The 20679-nt window shown below is 35.7% G+C and overlaps 1 protein-coding gene across 1 annotated transcript; it reads right to left on the reverse strand.

Annotated features, from left to right (window-relative positions):
* Positions 1-3840: 3840 nt before the first annotated feature.
* TMEM45B_1 (Transmembrane protein 45B) lies at positions 3841-19233 on the reverse strand. The gene is made up of 3 exons (XM_051208125.1): positions 18748-19233; positions 15130-15358; positions 3841-9036 (listed from the first exon to the last, which is right to left on the reverse strand). The coding sequence occupies exons 1-3, from the start codon at positions 19161-19163 to the stop codon at positions 8692-8694; spliced, it is 990 nt and encodes a 329-aa protein (XP_051068409.1). The 5' UTR covers positions 19164-19233; the 3' UTR covers positions 3841-8691.
* Positions 19234-20679: the final 1446 nt, after the last annotated feature.

Below are 20679 nucleotides of genomic sequence, written 5' to 3' on the forward strand. Positions count from 1 at the left end.
GTGAGTCACTACACCCATTTCATGGAAAGAGTTTAACAGTTGGATCAATGATATTGGATGCCCTAATCTATTTACAGCTCCAAGACATCATCAGCCTGAAGGTTTAGCGGAAAATGTCTTTTGGACTTGAACAAGTGCTATCACACTGTTGAAATCAATATCATATTGTAGAACGTCCGAGAACTCATGGTAGTTCAGCTCAACTCTTTAAAACTCCCGTACTTTGAATTCACTTAGTAAACAAAATATCATCGAAAGTGCAGTTTTGATGGTGAAATGACTATTAAGCATCTCACTTACTTACTCACACCTGTTACTCCCAATGGAGCATAGGCCGCCAGCCAACATTCTCCAACTCACTCTGTCCTGGTCTTTTCTTTCTAGTTCTGTCAAATTTGTAACGGAAAGAGAATGATGAAAACCCCTCCGCAGCATTTTTGTTGGACAGTACTGTCATTTATTTATTTCTTCTCCCTGTCGTGTATTTTAACCTTTGTTCAGATCTCGTTTAACCACGCCATTTGTTCTTCAGTCTTCCTCGTCTGAACTTTTATTACTTGATTTTGATTAGAGACTTGTCCCTTGTTACCTGATTTTCTATTGCATGTTGACGGGTTATTGACAGTAAGGTCGTTTGTGACTAAGCTCAAAGTCACGGCGTGATTCAGTGTGTGGCTGTTAACCTTTTGACTGTCTGCCTGGGAAGATTGCTGAAATCCCTGCAGATAGATATTTGATCCCGTTTTGTCGGGAATATTTTATTGATTCTCAGGTGTCAAACCCTTTGGTTTCCACCCCATACAGTAGAACTCTCTTGACAGTTATATTAAAATTTCTGACCTTGATGTTGGTTGCCGATTGTTTTGAGTTCCAGATGTTCTTCAGTTGTAAATATGCTGCTCTAGCTTTGCCGATTCACGCCTTCACATATGAATCAGATCCAACGTGTTCACCAAAGGTTTTTACATCTTCCAAATCTTCTCCGTCAATTGTGATTGGATTGGTGCATTCTGTGTTGTATCGGAGAATCCTGCTTTTCCCTTTGTGTATATTGAGACCTACTGCTGCTGAGGCTGCTGCCACACTGGTCGTCTTCTCCTGCATTTGTCGTTGCGTTTGGGATAGAAGGGCCAGATCATCTGCGAAGTCCAGATCGTCCAACTGCATCCTAGATGTCCATTGTATCCCGTGCTATCCTTCAGACGTTGACGTCTTCATGATCCAGTCGATCACCAGGAGAAAGAGAAAGGGTGAGAGTAGGCAACCTTGCCTAACACCGGTCTTCACTTCGAACGACTTTGTCAACTGTCCTCCATGTACGATTTTGCAGTTTAATCCATCACATGAACTCTGTATGATATTGACTATCTTCTGAGGCACGCCGTAGTGTCGAAGAAGTTTCCATAGTGTTGTTCTGTCCACGCTATCAAATGCTTTTTCGTAGTCAATGAAGTTGATGTGGAGTGATGAATTCCATTCAATTGATTGTTCCACAATGATCCGTAGAGTTGCTATTTGGTTTGTACAGGATCTATCCTTATGGAATTCTGCCTGTCGGTTTCGAATTTGGGCGTCTACGGAGTCCTTCATTCTTTTTAACAATACCCTGTTTAAGACGTTTCCTGATATTTAGAGAAGAGTGACGCCCCTGTAGTTATCACACTTACTGAGATCGTCTTTCTTTGGTATTTTGACCAGAAATCCTTCTTTGCAGTCTGTTGGTACTTGTTCCTTATCCCAAATCTTAATGAAGAGAATGTGGAGTATCTGTAGAATTATGGTCCACTTTGATATTAGTACTGCTCTAGTAATAGATCTAATCCTAAAATCGTAGATTTGTCATGATATAACTGCCTAATCTATAGGATCTTACGTGGATGTTGCGTCATCGTCTATATCAACTCACTGCATCGTAACAATTACCAAAACATGACGGAGAACAAGCCTAGGCTAGAGATAGAACAATACATTTAATATGAACAAAAGATATTAGATAACATTCAACAAGGACCACGCCTGCAAGGCCCAGCCATACCATTCGATCAACTTCAATTAATTCAACTCCTTGTTCCCGCCTTCTCCATCATTAGGTATTTCTCCGCGTTAAATATTGAATATCTATTTTCCGAGTAGTCTCGTGTTCAGCTTTGAGGATTGTGTGGTCATGGTCCAATGCCACTACATATCTTTGCAGTTACCGCTACGTCTACTTTCAATGCCTCTGCTGGAATGTTATCTGGTCCTGCTGCTTTGCTGCTCTTGATTTGTCTGGTGACCATGCTGATCTCTTCAATTGTTGGTGGGCCTACATCGATTGGGGGGTCCGTGGGTGCCGCTTCGATGTTGGGTGGGTTCAATGGGGCTGGTCGATTCACGAGTTCTTTGACGTTTTCTACCCACCTGTTTCGCTGTTCCTCGATGTTGGTGATTACTTCGCCCTCCTTGCTTTTCACTGGTCGTTCTGGTTTACGATAATTTCCAGCGAGTTTCTTTGTTGTGTCATACAATTATCTCACGTTTCCTTCTCTTGAAGTCTTTTCCGCCGTCATTGCTAAATTCTCTACATATTTACGTTTGTCAGTTCTGGTGCTCCTCTTCACTTACTCGTTTACTTCTGTGTATTCAGCTTGTGCCTTGGCTTTTTCTGCTCTTGTTCGACTGGTATTGATTGCTGCCTTCTTGTTCCTCCTTTCTTGAATCTTATCCAGTGTATCAACAGTGATCCATTCCTTGTGATGGTGCTTCTTGGGGCCCAGGACCTCATGACATTTTGAAGTGATCGCCTCTTTGATCATCTTCCAGTTGCTCTCCATAGTAGTTCCCTCTCGATTGAGTAGATCATGAAAGGCCTGGAATCTGTTGCTGAGGACTATCTTGAATTTGTTGAGTTTGTCAGTATCCCGAAGACAAGTCGTAATAAACTTTCGTGATGTTGTCCCTCCGTTGTCCAGTGCTTCTTGAGTTTCAATTTCATCTTGGCGACTAGCAGATGATGATCCGATACTGTATCAGCTCTTCTATTGGTTCTCACATCCTCCATCGCCGTCCTGAACTTTTTGTTGATACAGATACGGTCGACTGGGTTCTGTGTAGTGTAATTCGGTGAAGTCCATGTGGGAATACAGTGCCGCCTATGGCCAGTTTATTGAAGGCACATAGATTCGCAAATCTCTCACCACTTTCGTTCCTTTCTCCCAGCCCGTGTCGTCCCATTATGTCTTCATATCCAGTGTTGTCCGTTCCAACCTTGGCGTTGAAATCTCCCATCAGAATGGTCAGGTCCTTTGTTGGGCACTTCTCGACGATTGACTGCAGCCTATCGTAGAATTGATCTTCAACGTCTTCATTGTAGTCATTAGTAGGCTTAAAGCATTGGATGACGTTCATTGTAATGCCCTCTTTCTTTGTTTTGAAGGAGGCTTTGATGATCCTTGGTCCACGAGATTCCCATCCTATATGTGCATTTTGTGCTTATTTGGACAGCATCAATGCAACTCCTTGTGTATGTGGGGCATTTTCTTCTTCATGGCCGGAGTATAACAGAAGTTCTTCCGAAGTTAGTCGTTGTTGTCCAACTTGCGTGCAATGTGCTTCACTGGTCCCAAGCACCTACAGGTTGTATCTCCTCATTTCTGAAGCAATTCGGAAGACTCTCTCAGTCTCCCACATTGTACGAGCGTTCCGTGTACCTAAATAAATGGTTGCTGTGGTTGTCAGAAGGGGCATCGGCCTTGTGACTTCCGAAGGAACTCGACCTTCATCATGAGGCGTCATAACCCTTATTAATGAAGACCTTCTGACTCCTGTAGCGAGGCGTCGAGTTGAGATTAACTATGAACACCGCTACCAAGAAACACGTGCCAAATAGATCAGAAGGCGTAAGAAGCTCGTTCCAAATGACTCCATAAAATCCCCGAGAAGCCAAATATCAGAAGGCAATTAATGGACCAAGTCGAGGTTTATTTGCTGGCGATCTCGTGGCATCGAAAGGATACCGAGATCGTGCCAGGATACAAGCTTGGTTACAGAAGGTAACCGAATTCGCGCGAAGTTACAATCAAAGTGTAAGTACAAGAATGGAAGCACAAAATAGCTGTCATTAGCACAGTCAAACAAAAGCACGTTAAAACAGACACTGGTACAGTTGGTTATAATAATAATTGTTTTTATTAAACCAGTCGTGTTCTCGTGATAAATGTGAGTCACTACAGGAGACCCCCGCTAGAAAGGATTTACACTTTCGACAAATAGCGGTTTGAATCGTGGGACTGATCGGCTGACGAGCGATTGTAGGACGGAAGAATTGGCGAACAGGAAAGCGATCGTTGATCGTCGAGTTGCCAACGAAGGTCGTTTTCGGAGAACGGTACCAGGAGCGATGTGTTGTATTTATTGCTTGAGTTGGCATGCTACCAGAGTGGTTTGTATCCAGAATCTGAAGATTGCGTTCGTAGGGAATGCGGACCAGAAACGCTGCAGACGTGGGACGAATCCACGTTGAGCCAAAAGACCAGAAGCGACCATAACGACCAAGTTCGAGACCAAGCGTATGCCAAGCATTCGAAACCAATATATCGACTGAATACGTTGACAAGAGCGTGGGTGATCAGGCCAGCTTTCGCCAAAGTTGACTGAAGTCGACGGAACCAAACGGAAATGGTCGAAGGCGTGGGCTCAGGAAACAAAAAGAAAATCAAAAAAGAAGAGTGTAGCATGCGTGTAGTACAGGAATATCCCTACACCGTATCGGTTGTTCACTGTGCTATTAGTCGCGGAAGCGTACGGGTAACCGTACTCGGCGACCGGAACGTGAGACAGCAGTCTCGTTCGTATCTCGTGAGCCTGCAATCTCATCCGAGGTCAGGCGGCGTGGTCTGCTGATCTGGACGTGAGACTATCGTCTCGTCCGTAGACGGTGCAGACGACGCGTGCTGTTGACCGGGACGTGAGAATGAGGTCTCAGATGTATCTAGCGTGGGACCTGAAGGAGATTTAAGGATCCCGCTAGGTTTGATAGGTCTAGCATTGAATCTCAGGGTGTCAGATAGGGCACTGTCATCGACGTGTGCTGGTTTGAGACGATCAATGCTGACGATCTCGACGCGTCCATATCGATCAACCTTGAAGGTCTTTTCGTGACGAGCGATCACGTGAAAAGGGCCTTCGTAAGGTTGTTGCCAAGGTTTGCGTACCGAGTCTACTCGTACAAAAACATGTGAACAGGTAGATAACTCTCGAGAGAGAGCGACCTGTCGATGTTGTATTCGAGTTGACACCGGAGACAGCGTTCGCATAAATGTAGACAGTCGATGGACGTAGTCTGATTTACCGAAATTAGGTCTGCTCCGTGGTGTGAATTCTCCAGGCAGACGCAATGTCGTGCCGTATACAAGTTCAGTGGCGGAACATTGGATATCTGCCTTTAAGCTCGTTCTCACCCCTAAAATAACGAGCGGTAAGGTTTCGTGCCAGTTGCCGTTTTCGTGTGCTCGTAGAACTCTTTTAAGTTGGCAGTGAAACCGTTCAACTTAACCATTTGGTGCTGGGTGGTAGACGGATATGCTTATGCGTATGCATTCCGTACCAAGCAGCCGGGTCAGCGAGGAGAATCGTTAATAGGGTAACATTTCTCGAATAAAGCGTGGAATTCATCGTCACGCGAATAAAAAGTGACAAGGATTCGGTACACATACATATGAGTCTATTATATTAATACTATTCTTATCGTTATCCGTCATGTCGAGTATATTATATATTAAATATGAAAATACACGACAGATGTGGATAGATAAATCATAGACTCACCGAATTGGCTTCTTTGGAAGATTTGACCAGATGTTGAGGCGTGTTCCAAAATACGGCTCACCAATTGTAGCGTGGTGTCGAGTTGAGATTAACTATGAACACCGCTACCAAGAAACACATGCCAAATAGATCAGAAGGCGTAAGAAGCTCGTTCCAAATGACTCCATAAAATCCCCGAGAAGCCAAATATCAGAAGGCAATTAATGGACCAAGTCGAGGTTTATTTGCTGGCGATCTCGTGGCATCGAAAGGATACCGAGATCGTGCCAGGATACAAGCTTGGTTACAGAAGGTAACCGAATTCGCGCGAAGTTACAATCAAAGTGTAAGTACAAGAATGGAAGCACAAAATAGCTGTCATTAGCACAGTCAAACAAAAGCACGTTAAAACAGACACTGGTACAGTTGGTTATAATAATAATTGTTTTTATTAAACCAGTCGTGTTCTCGTGATAAATGTGAGTCACTACACTCCCAAGCAGAGTTTAAGTGGTTTGAATAATTTTTTATGGGTAACGTTTTTTAACGAGTTAGTTTTCTACGCGATAGGGTAGCTAACCCCATGCCCGACCCTCCTCCTTTATCTCGGCTTGGGACCGGCAGTAGCCTCCGTGGGGACTCCAGACGGAGTTACCAACCATCTAAGGGGAATTATAATTCAAAGAATAGGTAGTCAGATGGCAAAGATTCATGATTTAAGTGGTCAATCAGTTCAAAGCATATATATATTTATATTTATGTTTACATAACGAATTTCAGACAGATGAAGAAAATGGGGATCAGAATGCTGAACAACTGAGATTTAACATATTCGCAAACAAATCCAGATCACATTATAGGCACATAGACACAACCAACATGTGGCAGTTATGGTGAATAACTAATACATTTACTGTATAGCTCAATATTTTATTTTTCATTCAAACCTATAATTACAATACAATGTAATCTCATACTGCTTACTTCGAATTTGAATTTTTCTATTGTGTCCTGTTGGTGTTCTAGACTTATTGGGATTAGTTCTATTTCGCTATATTATATGTACAGTCGGACAAACATATGATGGACCTGAGAAGACATACAGTAGATTTATGGAAATCGAATTCCGATTTAAGCTAAGGTGGTTGTGGTATTTGTATCAACTGGTGATTCCTTTGAACTTGATTTCACTCTGATCACGAATTTCAAATATAATACTTTCATTTGTGCTCATCTACTTCTACCTTTCTCAAACTGCACTACTTCGGGAATTTTCAGCTCATTAGTTCAAATGCTTCTAATTATCATATTAATCTACGATAATTTTAATCTCCTTAATGGTCCACATACTCATGCATGTTAACATGAAGTATTTAAATGTTAACACTCCAGCCTGAAGGTGAACGCTAAAACATTGAATTTATAAACGAAAATCCTACACTTTTTTGTAAAACCTCATCAGATTACTAATATAGTTGACTATGATCACCACTACAGGAAGACTACGTGCCAGTTAACCGATAAGGTCCCCCGTAAGCCAAATGTCAGAAGGCAGTTGATGGCTGCAGTCGAGATATATTCGTTAGCTATCTCGTGGTATCCAAAGAATACCGAGATCGTGCCAAAGAAGTACAAGTGTGGTTACTGAACGTAACCGGGAATTCCTTCAGGGTCACAATCCACGGGAGAATGTATGTATTTCGATACAGTTAAACAAACAAGTACGGTAAAACAATACCTGGTACAATTGGTTATAATAATAATTGTTTCCATTGCACCAATCGCGTCATCTTGATAAAAGTAGGTCACTACAGTACAATCATATTTAAAGAATCAAATGAAATACATACTAGGTATTGAGAATGTTTCAGTCAGTCAACTCTAACCTTTATACCGAAAGCAAGTGATTAATTCATTCCATTTATATTGGATTTGACAATAAAGTGAATATGTTTCTTCACTATTGGTTTGTCAAGACCAACTAAAAGAAAACAAAATATAAGGTTCAAGTCATTTGAGAAAATACACTGTTTATTTCTTAACAATAAGCATATAAGCATTTTCAGTTTAAGTTATTCAGAATATGGTCACAAGTTTTCAGCGCTCAAGTTTCTAATTTTCGCGTCGTTATGCAGACTTAAAAAGTTTTTGTATCCCAGTTCAGCCTATTGAGTTTTCCAATTTCTTTGGATATTTGGGTAACTGATTGTGATATTCATATATGATCAGTACACCTTCAGGTTGATAAAAACTTAGAAATTCGTCAAAAATAATCCATTTATTGAATCCTGTTCATCTCTGACAGTGAATACATTTCATATCTGACAATATTTTGTCAGTAGAATATTCTGTTTATGGAGTTGATTTATTCTTCTGAACTCACCTATTCATAAATAAAATTTCAAATTGTCTCAACCAACAGACGCTAATCCAGGTCCCATTTTACGCATTACAACAGACAAAAATAATACTATTTAAGTCATGTTCAGTTGCATTCATCTTTCAAGCTATATAGTGTCGTCTACGATGATGACTGAGCAAGTAAATCATAGTTTTCCAATGAATAATTCAAGTTATTATTCCAACTGAAAAGATTGCCGGGTTTTTTTCACCACATGTTTGATACAGTACATAGGCTCATACAGCCTCTTAATAAAATGGTTTGCCCATCTCTAAGATAGAGACAAATAGCGAGGAGGGTCAGTCATACGTTTGAATTAAGGTTAGACGATCAAAACAAGAAATGAAGATGAGGTTACAAAATTAAAAAAAGAAAGATGAAGGAATAGTTTTATATTATGAAACTTGATTAAATTTCATATTGCTTCAACGTATTACCAGTTCAATCTACTTGGCATCAACATAATGGCTTAATGATGTAATGACAAGTGCCTTATGGTTTATTCATTAAACACAGGTTCTGTCACTTTGCTTAACTTCGTTAATCCCTGTAGTACTATGATTATAATTCCATAATTCTATTTCTTCTGAATTGTTGTCAATCGTGAAATTTTGTTGATGTTCCTGGGGTTGTTGACGATATTCTCTTCTTGATAAACGTGTTCTCATTGTTTCATCACTCATCAAACTAGCTTTTGTACGAATCATAACTGGTATAGCGATTAGAATGATTGCAACGGAATTTCCCAACATATGATAGGCGAATAAATTTGCAGCTGCCGGTATACTCTGTTTAGCTTGCTGATCCCATTCTGGCATCCATGATGTTTTAGGATATAGAATAGCTCCAACCTACAGTGATAATAAAATAACAACAATGATTTACAGAATTTATATATATCTTTCCACTTTCTGTAAATTAGTTATCTAGTGAGAAATTTGGAAAGTGTTATAAACATTATGTTTAGAAAACGATATTTAGCTGAGTACTGGGAGGTTTGGGTTATATTCATGGGAAAGGGAGGCAGACCATTGGTATACACTCGTGAGGAGTACCAAAGTAGTCCGAAAAATCGTTTTTCTATATTTCTAACTACTAGTGGCTGTCAACCTAAAGCCAGTTCATAATCCCAATTGTTTTCAGACTGAACAGTCTTCATAGAAATTTTCATCCTTAAAGATGAGATTTCTCCACCTATTCCCCCCTAATTTAATTAGGAAGTTTTTTTCAATGTTTCTTAAAACCATTAGTCAATCAAAGTAAAATTCACTTAGAATATTTTCCGCCTTTACGAAAATTTTGTAACATAAGTAATGAAATTTTGATAAATCCAATTACCATTAATTCCAAAATCGAATTAAAGTACGACTCGTGGTAGATTGGTCTTAATTACGGTTCCACTGAAAACGCAAGAGGACTAGATATCTATTTCTTCCTAGTATGGGACTCTTTAGAGGTACACGTTCACAACCCAGGACATTTAGGTCTCTTGGCAAGCTCTTAACAATTCACCGACTGTATTCAATAATCATTGTAATACAACGGTTAACGACTTCTGTTTTACTCCTAACCCCAAATGAGTTCAATCTGTTGTCTGAACATTTATATTTCAATAAATACTAATCAATCAATAATATTTGAGTAGTTTATTTCACATGTACACATATACACACGCACTACATAAACACATTATTGACTAGCAACCATGTTCATTTATTCTACATCTTTTATTGTTCTCTTTAAAGATAAAATCTTTAAAAGATTAGTGAGTATAGAGTTCAAATTAGAATGAATAAAAAATAGCTATGCACAGTTAAAATTTCATTGTAAGACATCTACATAAACTAAATAATGGATATAGCTTACGTTATTCTTCTAACCTCGATAGAAATGTCCTCATTCATGTACAAATTTGAGTGATTGATTTGCTTAAAAACATTTTGATTGTAAAATGTTGTATTTATTTATTATTTATGTTACTAACACAAATTGATCAGTCTCTTTTGATAATAGTGTATCCTATTCTGATTGTTTTGATATGAGATGAAACACATTTTGAATTCCACTACAACACACTATTCAATTGTACTAAAAAAAAATTACATGGGGAAATTTCAAGATTTTGAAGGATTGTCTGATAATGAACCGATTGACAAACAAACGTATACATGTTGAATAATGATTCAGTAAAATGTTGGATCTACAACACATGCAAACTAGATCAAACCATTTTATAAAGTTAATTTGTTTACTGATTATAATTCCTTTCATTTAATTAAAAATGGAAGACTTATAATTTAGCTATAACTCAGACATAATGCAATTCTCCAGAGAAATAAACACAATGAATGAAAAACTTCCTTGAACCTTTATTCTGTCAACGTGAACAAATAACGCAGCATTTGCAAAAATTATCTCAGTTATATCAATCATTGTGAATCCTTAAACTAATTGCCCGATATATTCAGTTTGCCAAACAAAATATATCCCTTATCCCGTCATAACTTATTCATCATTTCTATCCGAATTATCAGTAGTTTTCAAGGGATATTAAATCACTTTGATCTATTCTGTTGTATGTGAACTGCTGAATAACTTTGAATTGTGAACACTGAAAGCTTTAATTCGTTGATTCCTAGCATATTAAATATCAGTAATGAAGCCTGTATAATACAGACCATTCGTTAGTGACTTTAGTGATTGATGCTTGGGTTAAATATAGTTATTTTCGCTTTTTGTAACCTAAGAATATACTAGTCACCACACATTTTGAAACATGTGGAATGGTATATAAATTAAAATATTTAACCACTTAGTCAGTTTCTTAAAAAATCTAAAAACAGTTTTTTCCGATTTAGAAACTTCAATAAAAACAGAAAATAGATTATGTAATATAGGCTAGTTGAGTAAAGCTCAAAAGTATGGATAGAGATACTAGGAATTCTATAGGAAAACCCCCTACGTAATAATCTCACAGAAAATGTCACTAGGGGAAAATAAGATAGCTAAATGTTTCTTTTTGAATACATGAATTCGGTTTGAATCTTTTTATTGTAACAGCTTCAATAAAGCGTAACAGTTTTGAATTCCTTTGCTTACTGATGATCTTTAAAAATTTTGAAACTTTAACATCATGCTCACTGTCAAGCAACTGACGATCAATAGCGTTATTGAAAAGCATCTGTCCGTTAGATCCCAGCTTTTGTGGAATATTTTCGGTGATTCAGACCAAACCAAATGATCACTGCGACAATCAAATGTGGACAATTATCCAACTTATATTACCTCCAATTGTTTATCAGCTTATATGTAGGAATCACATATATTGGAAGAACATAAGGGGAGGTTTGTTTCCGGATGTCCGAACATATTCCATAAAAGCTGGAACTTAACGGGCAGATGCTTTCCAATAACGCAATTGATCTCCAGTTGCTCGACAGTGGACATGTTAGAGGTTTAAACTTTTCGAAAATCGTCAGTAAGCAAAGGAATCTAAAATCGTTACGTATCAAGTTTATCAGTTCCTGGTATACAATGTCATAAATAAACGAACTTATGCTCTTGTACTAAAATCGATTGCCTGAATTGAGGCACAATAAATGGAATATAAAGACAGAATCTATAATCATACTAAGAATAAAAGAAGTATGGTGTATGTAAGGAGCCATCTATTCGATATAATTGGCTTTTAAGAATGTGATAACCTAAACACCATATTGCAACAGAATTTACTGAAATCCAGAAAGCGCACTTTATCTTATTCAGAAATAATCATCTAAGTGTTTATGCTTTTCTGAAATACCTGTTATCCAAAGCGTTTTATGTTTAATCAGCTAATGAGCTAAATATAGTAAGGTTTGCTAGTCCAAATATTGAGAGTGTAAAAACAAAAATCATCGAGAAGTTAGTATGATTAGCGTTCACGAAAACGGAAACTGAATATTATGGACATAGAGGATTCAAGAAAATCTTCCAGTTTTTAGCTTACATGAAGGACAGATTTTAGTTCGATAACTATTGGGAACTAAGAATCACTGGGCAGCAATTTCATTCTATTATGGGAAGTTTTATCAGTGCTCATCCACGACTTCATCAGTCATCGAATCAATGATCGTAGCCAGTAAAGCTTAATTATATCGAGTTGGGAGGCGGATATCAGTAATGAAGGGATAGTTGATTGCATTGTCAAATAATCTCATACTAGGAGGGGAAAGCTCTCAACAGCTTCTTGGTTTCCGCTGATTACCCAAATAAAATCATTATCTAATGTAAACTACAAAGAGACATTAATTCTGTTCTGTCAAATTAACAACACAAATATACGCGCGAAACTGAAAGTTTATAATCATGTTCTAAAATAAAATGCTACCGTAGATTTGCATCACAACAGTGTGCTGTACTAATCAATTAATCAATATTGCTTAATCAAAGTCACCAAGGTAACATTATTTATCATTAACAAAAATAACTGTTAATAAAATAACAGGTTATTCATATTTGAATGAGAAATTTATTCGATTATACAGAATTATATTTTATACAATGAACATGCAAATCTTGAAATGAAACATGAACTTAATACATCAAGTTCTAAATTAGTATTATGAATGAGTTGTTTGTTAAGTTGGTTTTGAAATTAGGCAAACAGTTCCAACGAGGATCAATATATATATATATATATATATTTATAGAAGAACACAGGTTAAGCATCAGTGTGTAGACAATATTACATTTTTATTTTACGTCAATCATACTAATTACTACTCATTATTACGGTACAAGCTAACGTTAATGAACAGTTGTAAAATTATTGTCTCAAAATCTTAATTACAATATGAGAAAAATTGTCCCATGTACTTTCTATTATTGAAATGTAAAAACTGACATAATTATATACATCAAATAGGAGATCAAAACATATCGTCAATGAGAAATTACAATTTGTAGTAAACTAGGTCTTTTGTGGTGTAGATCTAATTGAGATGATTATGGATATTTAACTGTAATTCATTAATAGTAAGGGATTTTTCAACAGTTATTATATTAAATAAAAACTTATATTCAGGGTAATAGTGAGTCATTGGTGGATAGTATTCACGTTTAGATTTTGTTACTATCTACTAATCTAACACTTTAATTCAATAACCGGATAAGAAATAAGCTGATCTTTCAAATCAAAGATTGACAACTGAATCCTGTTGGGAATAACAGTGGAGATGAATAATTGCATTCATGCCCTAGTTGCAATTCATATACATTATTCTCTACTAGGAATCACAGAATGAATGGAACAAGTGACTATAAAGATCACAAAGGTCAAGGAATAAACTTGTGGTGACTTATCAGTTGTATCTTATAATGCTTTAATAAATGTTCACAATTCCATAGATTGAAAAGTCTCAGAAATGATGTTAGATAGGATTTTCCGTGATGTAACACTGATAAGTTAATTAGGCGAGACTATAATTTATGAACGAACCAATCAAGTATAAAATAAAAGGTCTCGAATTTTGGAGCGAAATTCACTCATCCATTTGATTAAATAGAGTTTTGGGATTATAACTGATGTCAGTTCGTGATGAAAACCCTAAATCTAATTCCTAACCCCAACCATCAACTGTAAATCATAATCCTTACTCTCCATACTACTTTATAACCATCATATAGGCCTAATAAGTAGGGCTATATTCCCGAAATTACTTTAGCGTCTCTCAAAGGTCGTCCATAAATTATAGTCTCACTGTTAATTGTTTACTAAGTTACATGAAAACTAACAGGCTAAAAGTTTAGCATGTGGATGATCCATTCAGAATCCAGAAAACGCCTGAATTTATATAGCTGAATTGAAAAACAACCAACCTTTATCTTATATCTTATGAAGCGAGAAGTAGAACTATTATTGTTCAGTGTTTAATATGTGTAAGTGTTAAGGAAGAACTGTTTTATTATATAATAGAGTAAAGAGGATAGTACCAAACGCATTAAACGTTCACTTATTCCCATGTAGACTGTATATAACATGCCAATCAACTCTGTCACTAAATTCTCATCTTAAACCCTTAATCCTGACTTAAAGCACAACCGTAAACCCGTAATTTCCAGACTAAACCCTCACCCTAAATACTTAATCCTAAACTCTAAACTTTTAATCCTCACCCTATATATCCAACCCTAAATCTTTAAGACTAACCAGGATCATTGTGAGAACTGCTAAAAATCTGTTGGCAAAGACGGATAATTTAAATTATTATGAACGAATTTATATGTGACGATTTTCTTGATTTACAGATAGAACAGACTGTAGGAGAGAGGCTTCCAAAGTTTCACTACTTCAGTAAAATTTGCTTGACTATCGTAATATTATTGTTTATTTTCCACAAATTAATCATTTAGAAAAGCTATCTTCTGATTGATTCACAACTGGTCATTTCGATGTTGTATTATCATCCTCAATTAAAAAACTGCTAAACTTTTTCACTCGCAAATTATTTTCTTAAACGTCGTAAGTATGAAAGCTATCTAGGATCTTTAGCAATAAAATTTATATGTTTTGAACAAATGAGAGGCTATCTAGACTCAATAGTTCAATGGATAGTGTGTTGTAATTCGAAACGAAAGATACTGGGTGAGGATCTTATCGTGTACGTCAACATTGAAATGTGACAGGTACATGTAGCTATTGGGTTCCAAATGTAACGAAACGTTCGTCATATATTCCACTGTTAACCACAATCCAACTCGACTATAACTTGAGACTAAATGGCAGAATTCAGGTACTTTAATCAGAACGAACATATGTCAGACGAGACTGATCAATCCTAGTTCTTAACGCAAACAATCAGATAGTATAAACTTTAACGAACAAAATTTTAGTAGTCAAGACGTAGAAAGTCGTAATAACGTAAAGAAATAAAATAACGCCAGAAGATATTGATGGAACTCACTTGCCAAAACCATGTGCCTTGCATAAGATAAGTCCAACTACGTATTAAACCATAAATAGGTTCGTGTGGATTTAATAATTCAACAACTGACACTAGAATCCCTAATATAATCATACCAGTTAATAATAGATGTAGGTAAACATCTAGTGGATTTCTATGGTGTAAATGAAATAGGAATAGAAATAGTTCTCCCCATAGTGCTATTCCATGAAAAAGATATTCTGATTGACTAAAACGTAAAAAAAACAAAGGGGGGAAAGCGGTAAAAATGATATTAGTGTTAGAAAGAAAACAAGTTCACAAACACTATTTTACACTGGCTTTTCAGTGTGCAGTACCAACATTATCATATTCTATCATTATTTTGTGGAGATTGGTTAAGCTTTTAGGTTGTTTTTGTTACAGATTGATCTTGTTTTGAGCAACAGTAGAAATCCTGGGGCACTGAATAGCTGTTTTGTAGTAGCTTAGGACTTAGCAACGACCCTGACTAGGATAGAACCTAGGACCTTCAAGTTTAGCGGCAAACGCTTAAAGGTTGGGCTTCCAACTGTAAGATTGAATAGCAATCCAGTGGCTCTAATGGTTCACCATGACCTCTGATTGGGTTATGTGTAACTAGTAATGAGAAGTCCCGTTTTTTTTTAAATAGAACAGCTATCCAGTGCTCCCAGATCTTCAATTGTATCTGAAATGAGATAAGTCCATAACGATCGATTACCACTCAGTGATCAATCGACTATAAAAATAAAACTTATCTCCATAATCCTTAAAACGAAATGATAGATTAATCAGATTGTTTGTATGGATTACACAGTAAAAATAACTATATATTTATTTGGTAATAAAATCGATTAATAAAATGTTCAGATATTTATCTGTCTAAAGTACTCGTGATTCTATATCATTACTTTCATTGTAATTGAGTAATAAGTTCAGTTAAATGAATAAGAAATCATTATATAAAGAATTTAATTATTCTTGATTCAATTAAGAAACATTATTTTATTGAAATCAACTTGATGATTATCAAAAAGAAGTATGATTATCTACATTAATGTAGTTGCTTCCCGTATTATTGATATCCATTTTTTAGAAGAAACATATTATAACAGATAAATAAATTGTAGTGAACATAACACGGGTGGAGACAACTGGATGTATTTGGCACGAATTTACAGAGTTAGTTGGTAAAATAGAAAAACAATATAGTAAATCGTCAATATGCAAAATATTATTCCTTCATATCAAACCGGACTGTTGCTGTTGTAATCATCAATCCATTGTCTCACATTTCATTGTTCATGTGTTTTCTTACAAATTGCATTGTGTTCTCGCTCTTCCTTCCTTGATCTTCCCCCGTCTTCTGCTGCCAGACATTACGTTCTTGACTCGCGTCATATACTACTTACATCAATATAAGTAGCACGCATCACAATATGAGTACACTTCTTAAGTGATTTTTATTACGAGTTGGAATCAACCTTTATAATCATTGAAATTCAGGAAGTTTAAGGTTTTTAAACGATTTGAATCCACTGCGTCCATGAGAGATCGAACCAATGATGTTTAAATTTTTACGTAAGTTATTCAGTGATTGTCTAGTAAGTTTACATTTGAGAATTTATTCAATTTTTGTAGTCCAATATCATCAATGAGTATTTGCTTCACTTCCAACTTGTTTGAAACGATGAAATACGATTAACAACCAATGATCATCATGTAGTGACCAAAATCATATTTGTGTGATCCTTTAGTGCTCGTCAAATTCTATCGACCAAGTTGTAACATGATCACTAGTTCAAGTGACTCAACAGTTACTGCTTTATGTTATGTTAGATAACTTGAGTTCGTCTTCTCAGTCATTTAAGACTGGGGAGCCTAGTGACCCAAGTTTAAATTCAACAGAAAATATTAATTTTCTTACGAGTTTCCTTATTTCTTGCTGATGACTCCTGTCTAACATGAAACTTAGGTCCACAGTTTCCTGTCAACTACTTCCAATTAATATCACGAATTTTCACTAGAACTTCAAAAGACCCTATCTCAGAATTAATCGATACTCAGTACACCTTTAACATTTGTTAAATTCGAGTGAACATTAGCAATTATTGAAAAATATCAGTACTGATAAATTTCAAATCAATAAATGTACTGCGAGAAAAAAACTTTTATGAGGAATGTTGGTTCATAATCATATGAAAGAGACTGACAGAATATATTTCCGTAAAAAAAAGAGTATCTCTAATCCAAGTATATGTTAACCAAAGCGATTTGTCAATATATTAGTTAACTTAAACACGATTTATATTACGAACTGACCTTAATATGATAACCTTTGAAAATTAGGAGTTATTACGATACACATACCTGTGATGAAAATGATCTCAAAAACGTACAAACCATGAAAAGGCACCGGATTAAGTGATAATCCTGCCTACTGATGATCGTCTTCGATAGTGATCTATTTGCAGTTTTATGGACAAATGAATCATAAACTTGAGAAATAAATAAAGTCTTTGATAGTACAATGATTCTCGGAGTATGAAATAAAATGAAGATCACGTCAAAAATGTAAACTTTTAAATAATAAATAACCGATCAACTGGTATTATTATACTTCCCAAGAGACCTAAAATATCATGATCGCCACTTTATATGGGGTCATGAGAGTGAAAATAAGGATGACGTAGTTATCACACAGTGTTCTTTGAGTTTCTATTATTCTCTTTTTGATGAAAAAATATATTTTAATTCACTAAAATTTTGATTTATATTACATAGGATCTGTTTACATTTCTATAGATTATTTGTGCAGATTATCCAACTTTTGTAGTTTACATAATGCACTGACTTTGCCTAGATAATATCTCGACATGTTCTACAAAGCCGCGTACTAATTACTGATAATAACAATAATGATAATCATATGCTCATTAGCAACCAAATTTAAGAGGTCTAATAGTAGTTAATACCTTAATGTGGTGGTCTGGCTAGTCTATCATGATTACTTGAATGGGATATATTAGCTGAAACATTCTATCGTTTAGGTTTCTCAGATAATCAGTATCTCCAGGGTTTCTACCCACTCACAATGTAAGTGGAGTTTCAGAAGAGTCCGTGAGTAACCGACTTCAAATATCTGTTTTCTGAACTCCGCGTTTACGTTTCCAGATAGTCAAGGTTACTACTGTTCAATTTCGCTTCGAAAATACCCGAAAAGGAAATATCCGTTCGTCCTGTACGCGACTGTGCAATGAAAACTTTCTATAAATCTCCAGCAACACATGAATGATATTTGAAGGGATATTCCTAGAGTTGTAATAAGAAACTGTGGTCATTGAGATTCGACTAATTAGGATCGTGAGACAGGTTATAAATAATGGTCATGTAATACCGCTAACTGATTGAAGTCAGTGGTGTAAACTATTGGGTTTCATTGTAACACACTGAGTATGGATTTACTAACGGTAAAGCATGATGACAAAATTATTAGGAACAACTGTTTGATTAAACGTTATTTTTAAATTAAGAAATTCTTTCCCATCATTTAATAGATAAATAGCATTCAAATTTATATGTAAACTTAATATAAATAAGTAGTAAATATTTACGTACAGTGGAATTTTAAAAATCCCATAAAATATACACAATTCAATAGCTCCACTTAATCCAAATAATGAGAACATTGTAGAATGTTGCGCATTACCAATATGTACAAATATCCAATCATTACTAAATCCTGTAATCACTTCTCCTATTATTCCAATAATACAAAGCACTAATTTAGCTAATGAATCCAATGGAAATGATTTTTTACAACAAGAAAAACACTTCTTTATATCATTTTCAGTTTGTTGTTTTCTTTCAATTGGATATGATATTCTACATGTATATTCAGAAGTTGGTTCATTCGATTTATTTAATTCATAACTTTTTCGTCGATAAAATTTCTCTAATATATGCCAAATAGACCATAAACCATAAAGAATAAAAAAACTTCCAGGTAATGCATGTCCACCAAATGTCCCCATCTTTAATTCTAACTGATGTATATTATTGATTACAACAGATCTCTTCAAGATGATATGATTTTAATTAAATATTAGTAACTGTTTTTTTTTTGTGTTATAAAATAGGCGTAACTAAAACTAACTGTAAAAAATGACCAATCAGAAAACAGTTATTATTTGAATTAGGTGAAAGAACAGAAATCTGATTGGATCATAGCAATAAAATCGATTGAAGTAATGAATATGATTACTATTTAGTCGGTATGAATAAGGTCATTGATAATAATACTATGTTGCGTGACCCAACTATAAATACTCATTAAATGCACTGTTCATTAATCATTATAATAATATTAAAGATAAATTTCCACAGATCCGATGAATATCGGTTCTATTTGGGTGTTGGAACCTAACAAGTTGTTTTTTTTAATTCTATAAGTAGTAACTAATTATTTTACTTAACTCCATGGCTCAATAAAATATACAATGATGTTTACTTCAATCAGTTTGATTTTCTATGTGGAATATCAGATTTAGTCTAATTATTAATGTTGGGATATTCAGGAAAATATCCCAAAAATGATTCTATTAAGTCTAGTGCTATTCTTGGACTTGAGATGGTATCATTTTCCTATTGGTCAATATTTATTTCACGTGTCATTTTCCTGGTCGCCAAATAATTTACAAATGTTATTTTCTATTTTATGGTACGATGTGGTCTGCTTGATTGGTATATAAGCAGAGTATGCTTGAAATATAACGATTCATATCTCAGAGGCTGAGACATGCGTTCTGGACTCAACTGGCTGGGCTAGACAGGGAAACAGGGCCAATTAGGATTCTAGGTCGTTCTCATGTGTTTCACGCGTCTTTGGTCCGATCGATAATACGCTTCGCTCTAATCTGCAAGCACAAGTCATAACAATTAAGTCTTTGTAATTCACGAATTTACATACTAGCGTACATCTAAAAATCATTGAGAAATAACTAATTTCTGGCAATCTGAATTCTTCGTCTTGACATTATATATCAGTAAAAAAAGTGTACGGAACAGTTGGATGACCGCTTCCATGACTTCGTTGTGCATAATGAAATCAATGAATATACAAAATGATTTATTTGTGTTTTGAAATTTGAAAGGCTCATTTAAGCAAAAAGTTAAAAGCCATGAAAACATCTTCAACAATTATCAATATAAAAAAACCACTCTCATGAAATAACAGACCAGGCTGTCGGTTGAGAATAGTTTGTTTCAATTGTTGAAATATTTGCAAGTGTATTGTATATTTATAGTTATAAGTTTCTATGTAAGAAAAGATGGATGGTGGCAAACAGTGGAATCCAGGAGGTGTGTTTCGTCCTATTTGAGACTCGTAGAGTAGAATGTACCTGTATCTCAGGGACTCTAACCCAGTACCGTTCGCTTCAAACGCCACCGCGTTATCCACTTAGCTACTGAGTCTTGATGTCCACTTGCTTGTGCAATAGGGTGAGGTTTAAATTTACTGCATGTTGTTTGCTTGCTGTTGATCAGCCT

This window comes from Schistosoma haematobium, chromosome 2, assembly GCF_000699445.3.
Source record: "Schistosoma haematobium chromosome 2, whole genome shotgun sequence".
NCBI lineage: Eukaryota > Metazoa > Platyhelminthes > Trematoda > Strigeidida > Schistosomatidae > Schistosoma > Schistosoma haematobium.

Excerpts from the sequence above, each read along its gene's own strand:
- TMEM45B_1 (XM_051208125.1), bottom strand. The coding sequence starts at position 19,163 with ATGGGGACATTTGGTGGACATGCATTACCTGGAAGTTTTTTTATTCTT. Across the intron at positions 15,359-18,747 it reads GGGATTTTTAAAATTCCACT|TCAATCAGAATATCTTTTTC; the intron begins GTACGTAAATAT and ends TTTACGTTTTAG. Across the intron at positions 9,037-15,129 it reads AAGGCACATGGTTTTGGCAA|GTTGGAGCTATTCTATATCC; the intron begins GTGAGTTCCATC and ends TTATCACTGTAG.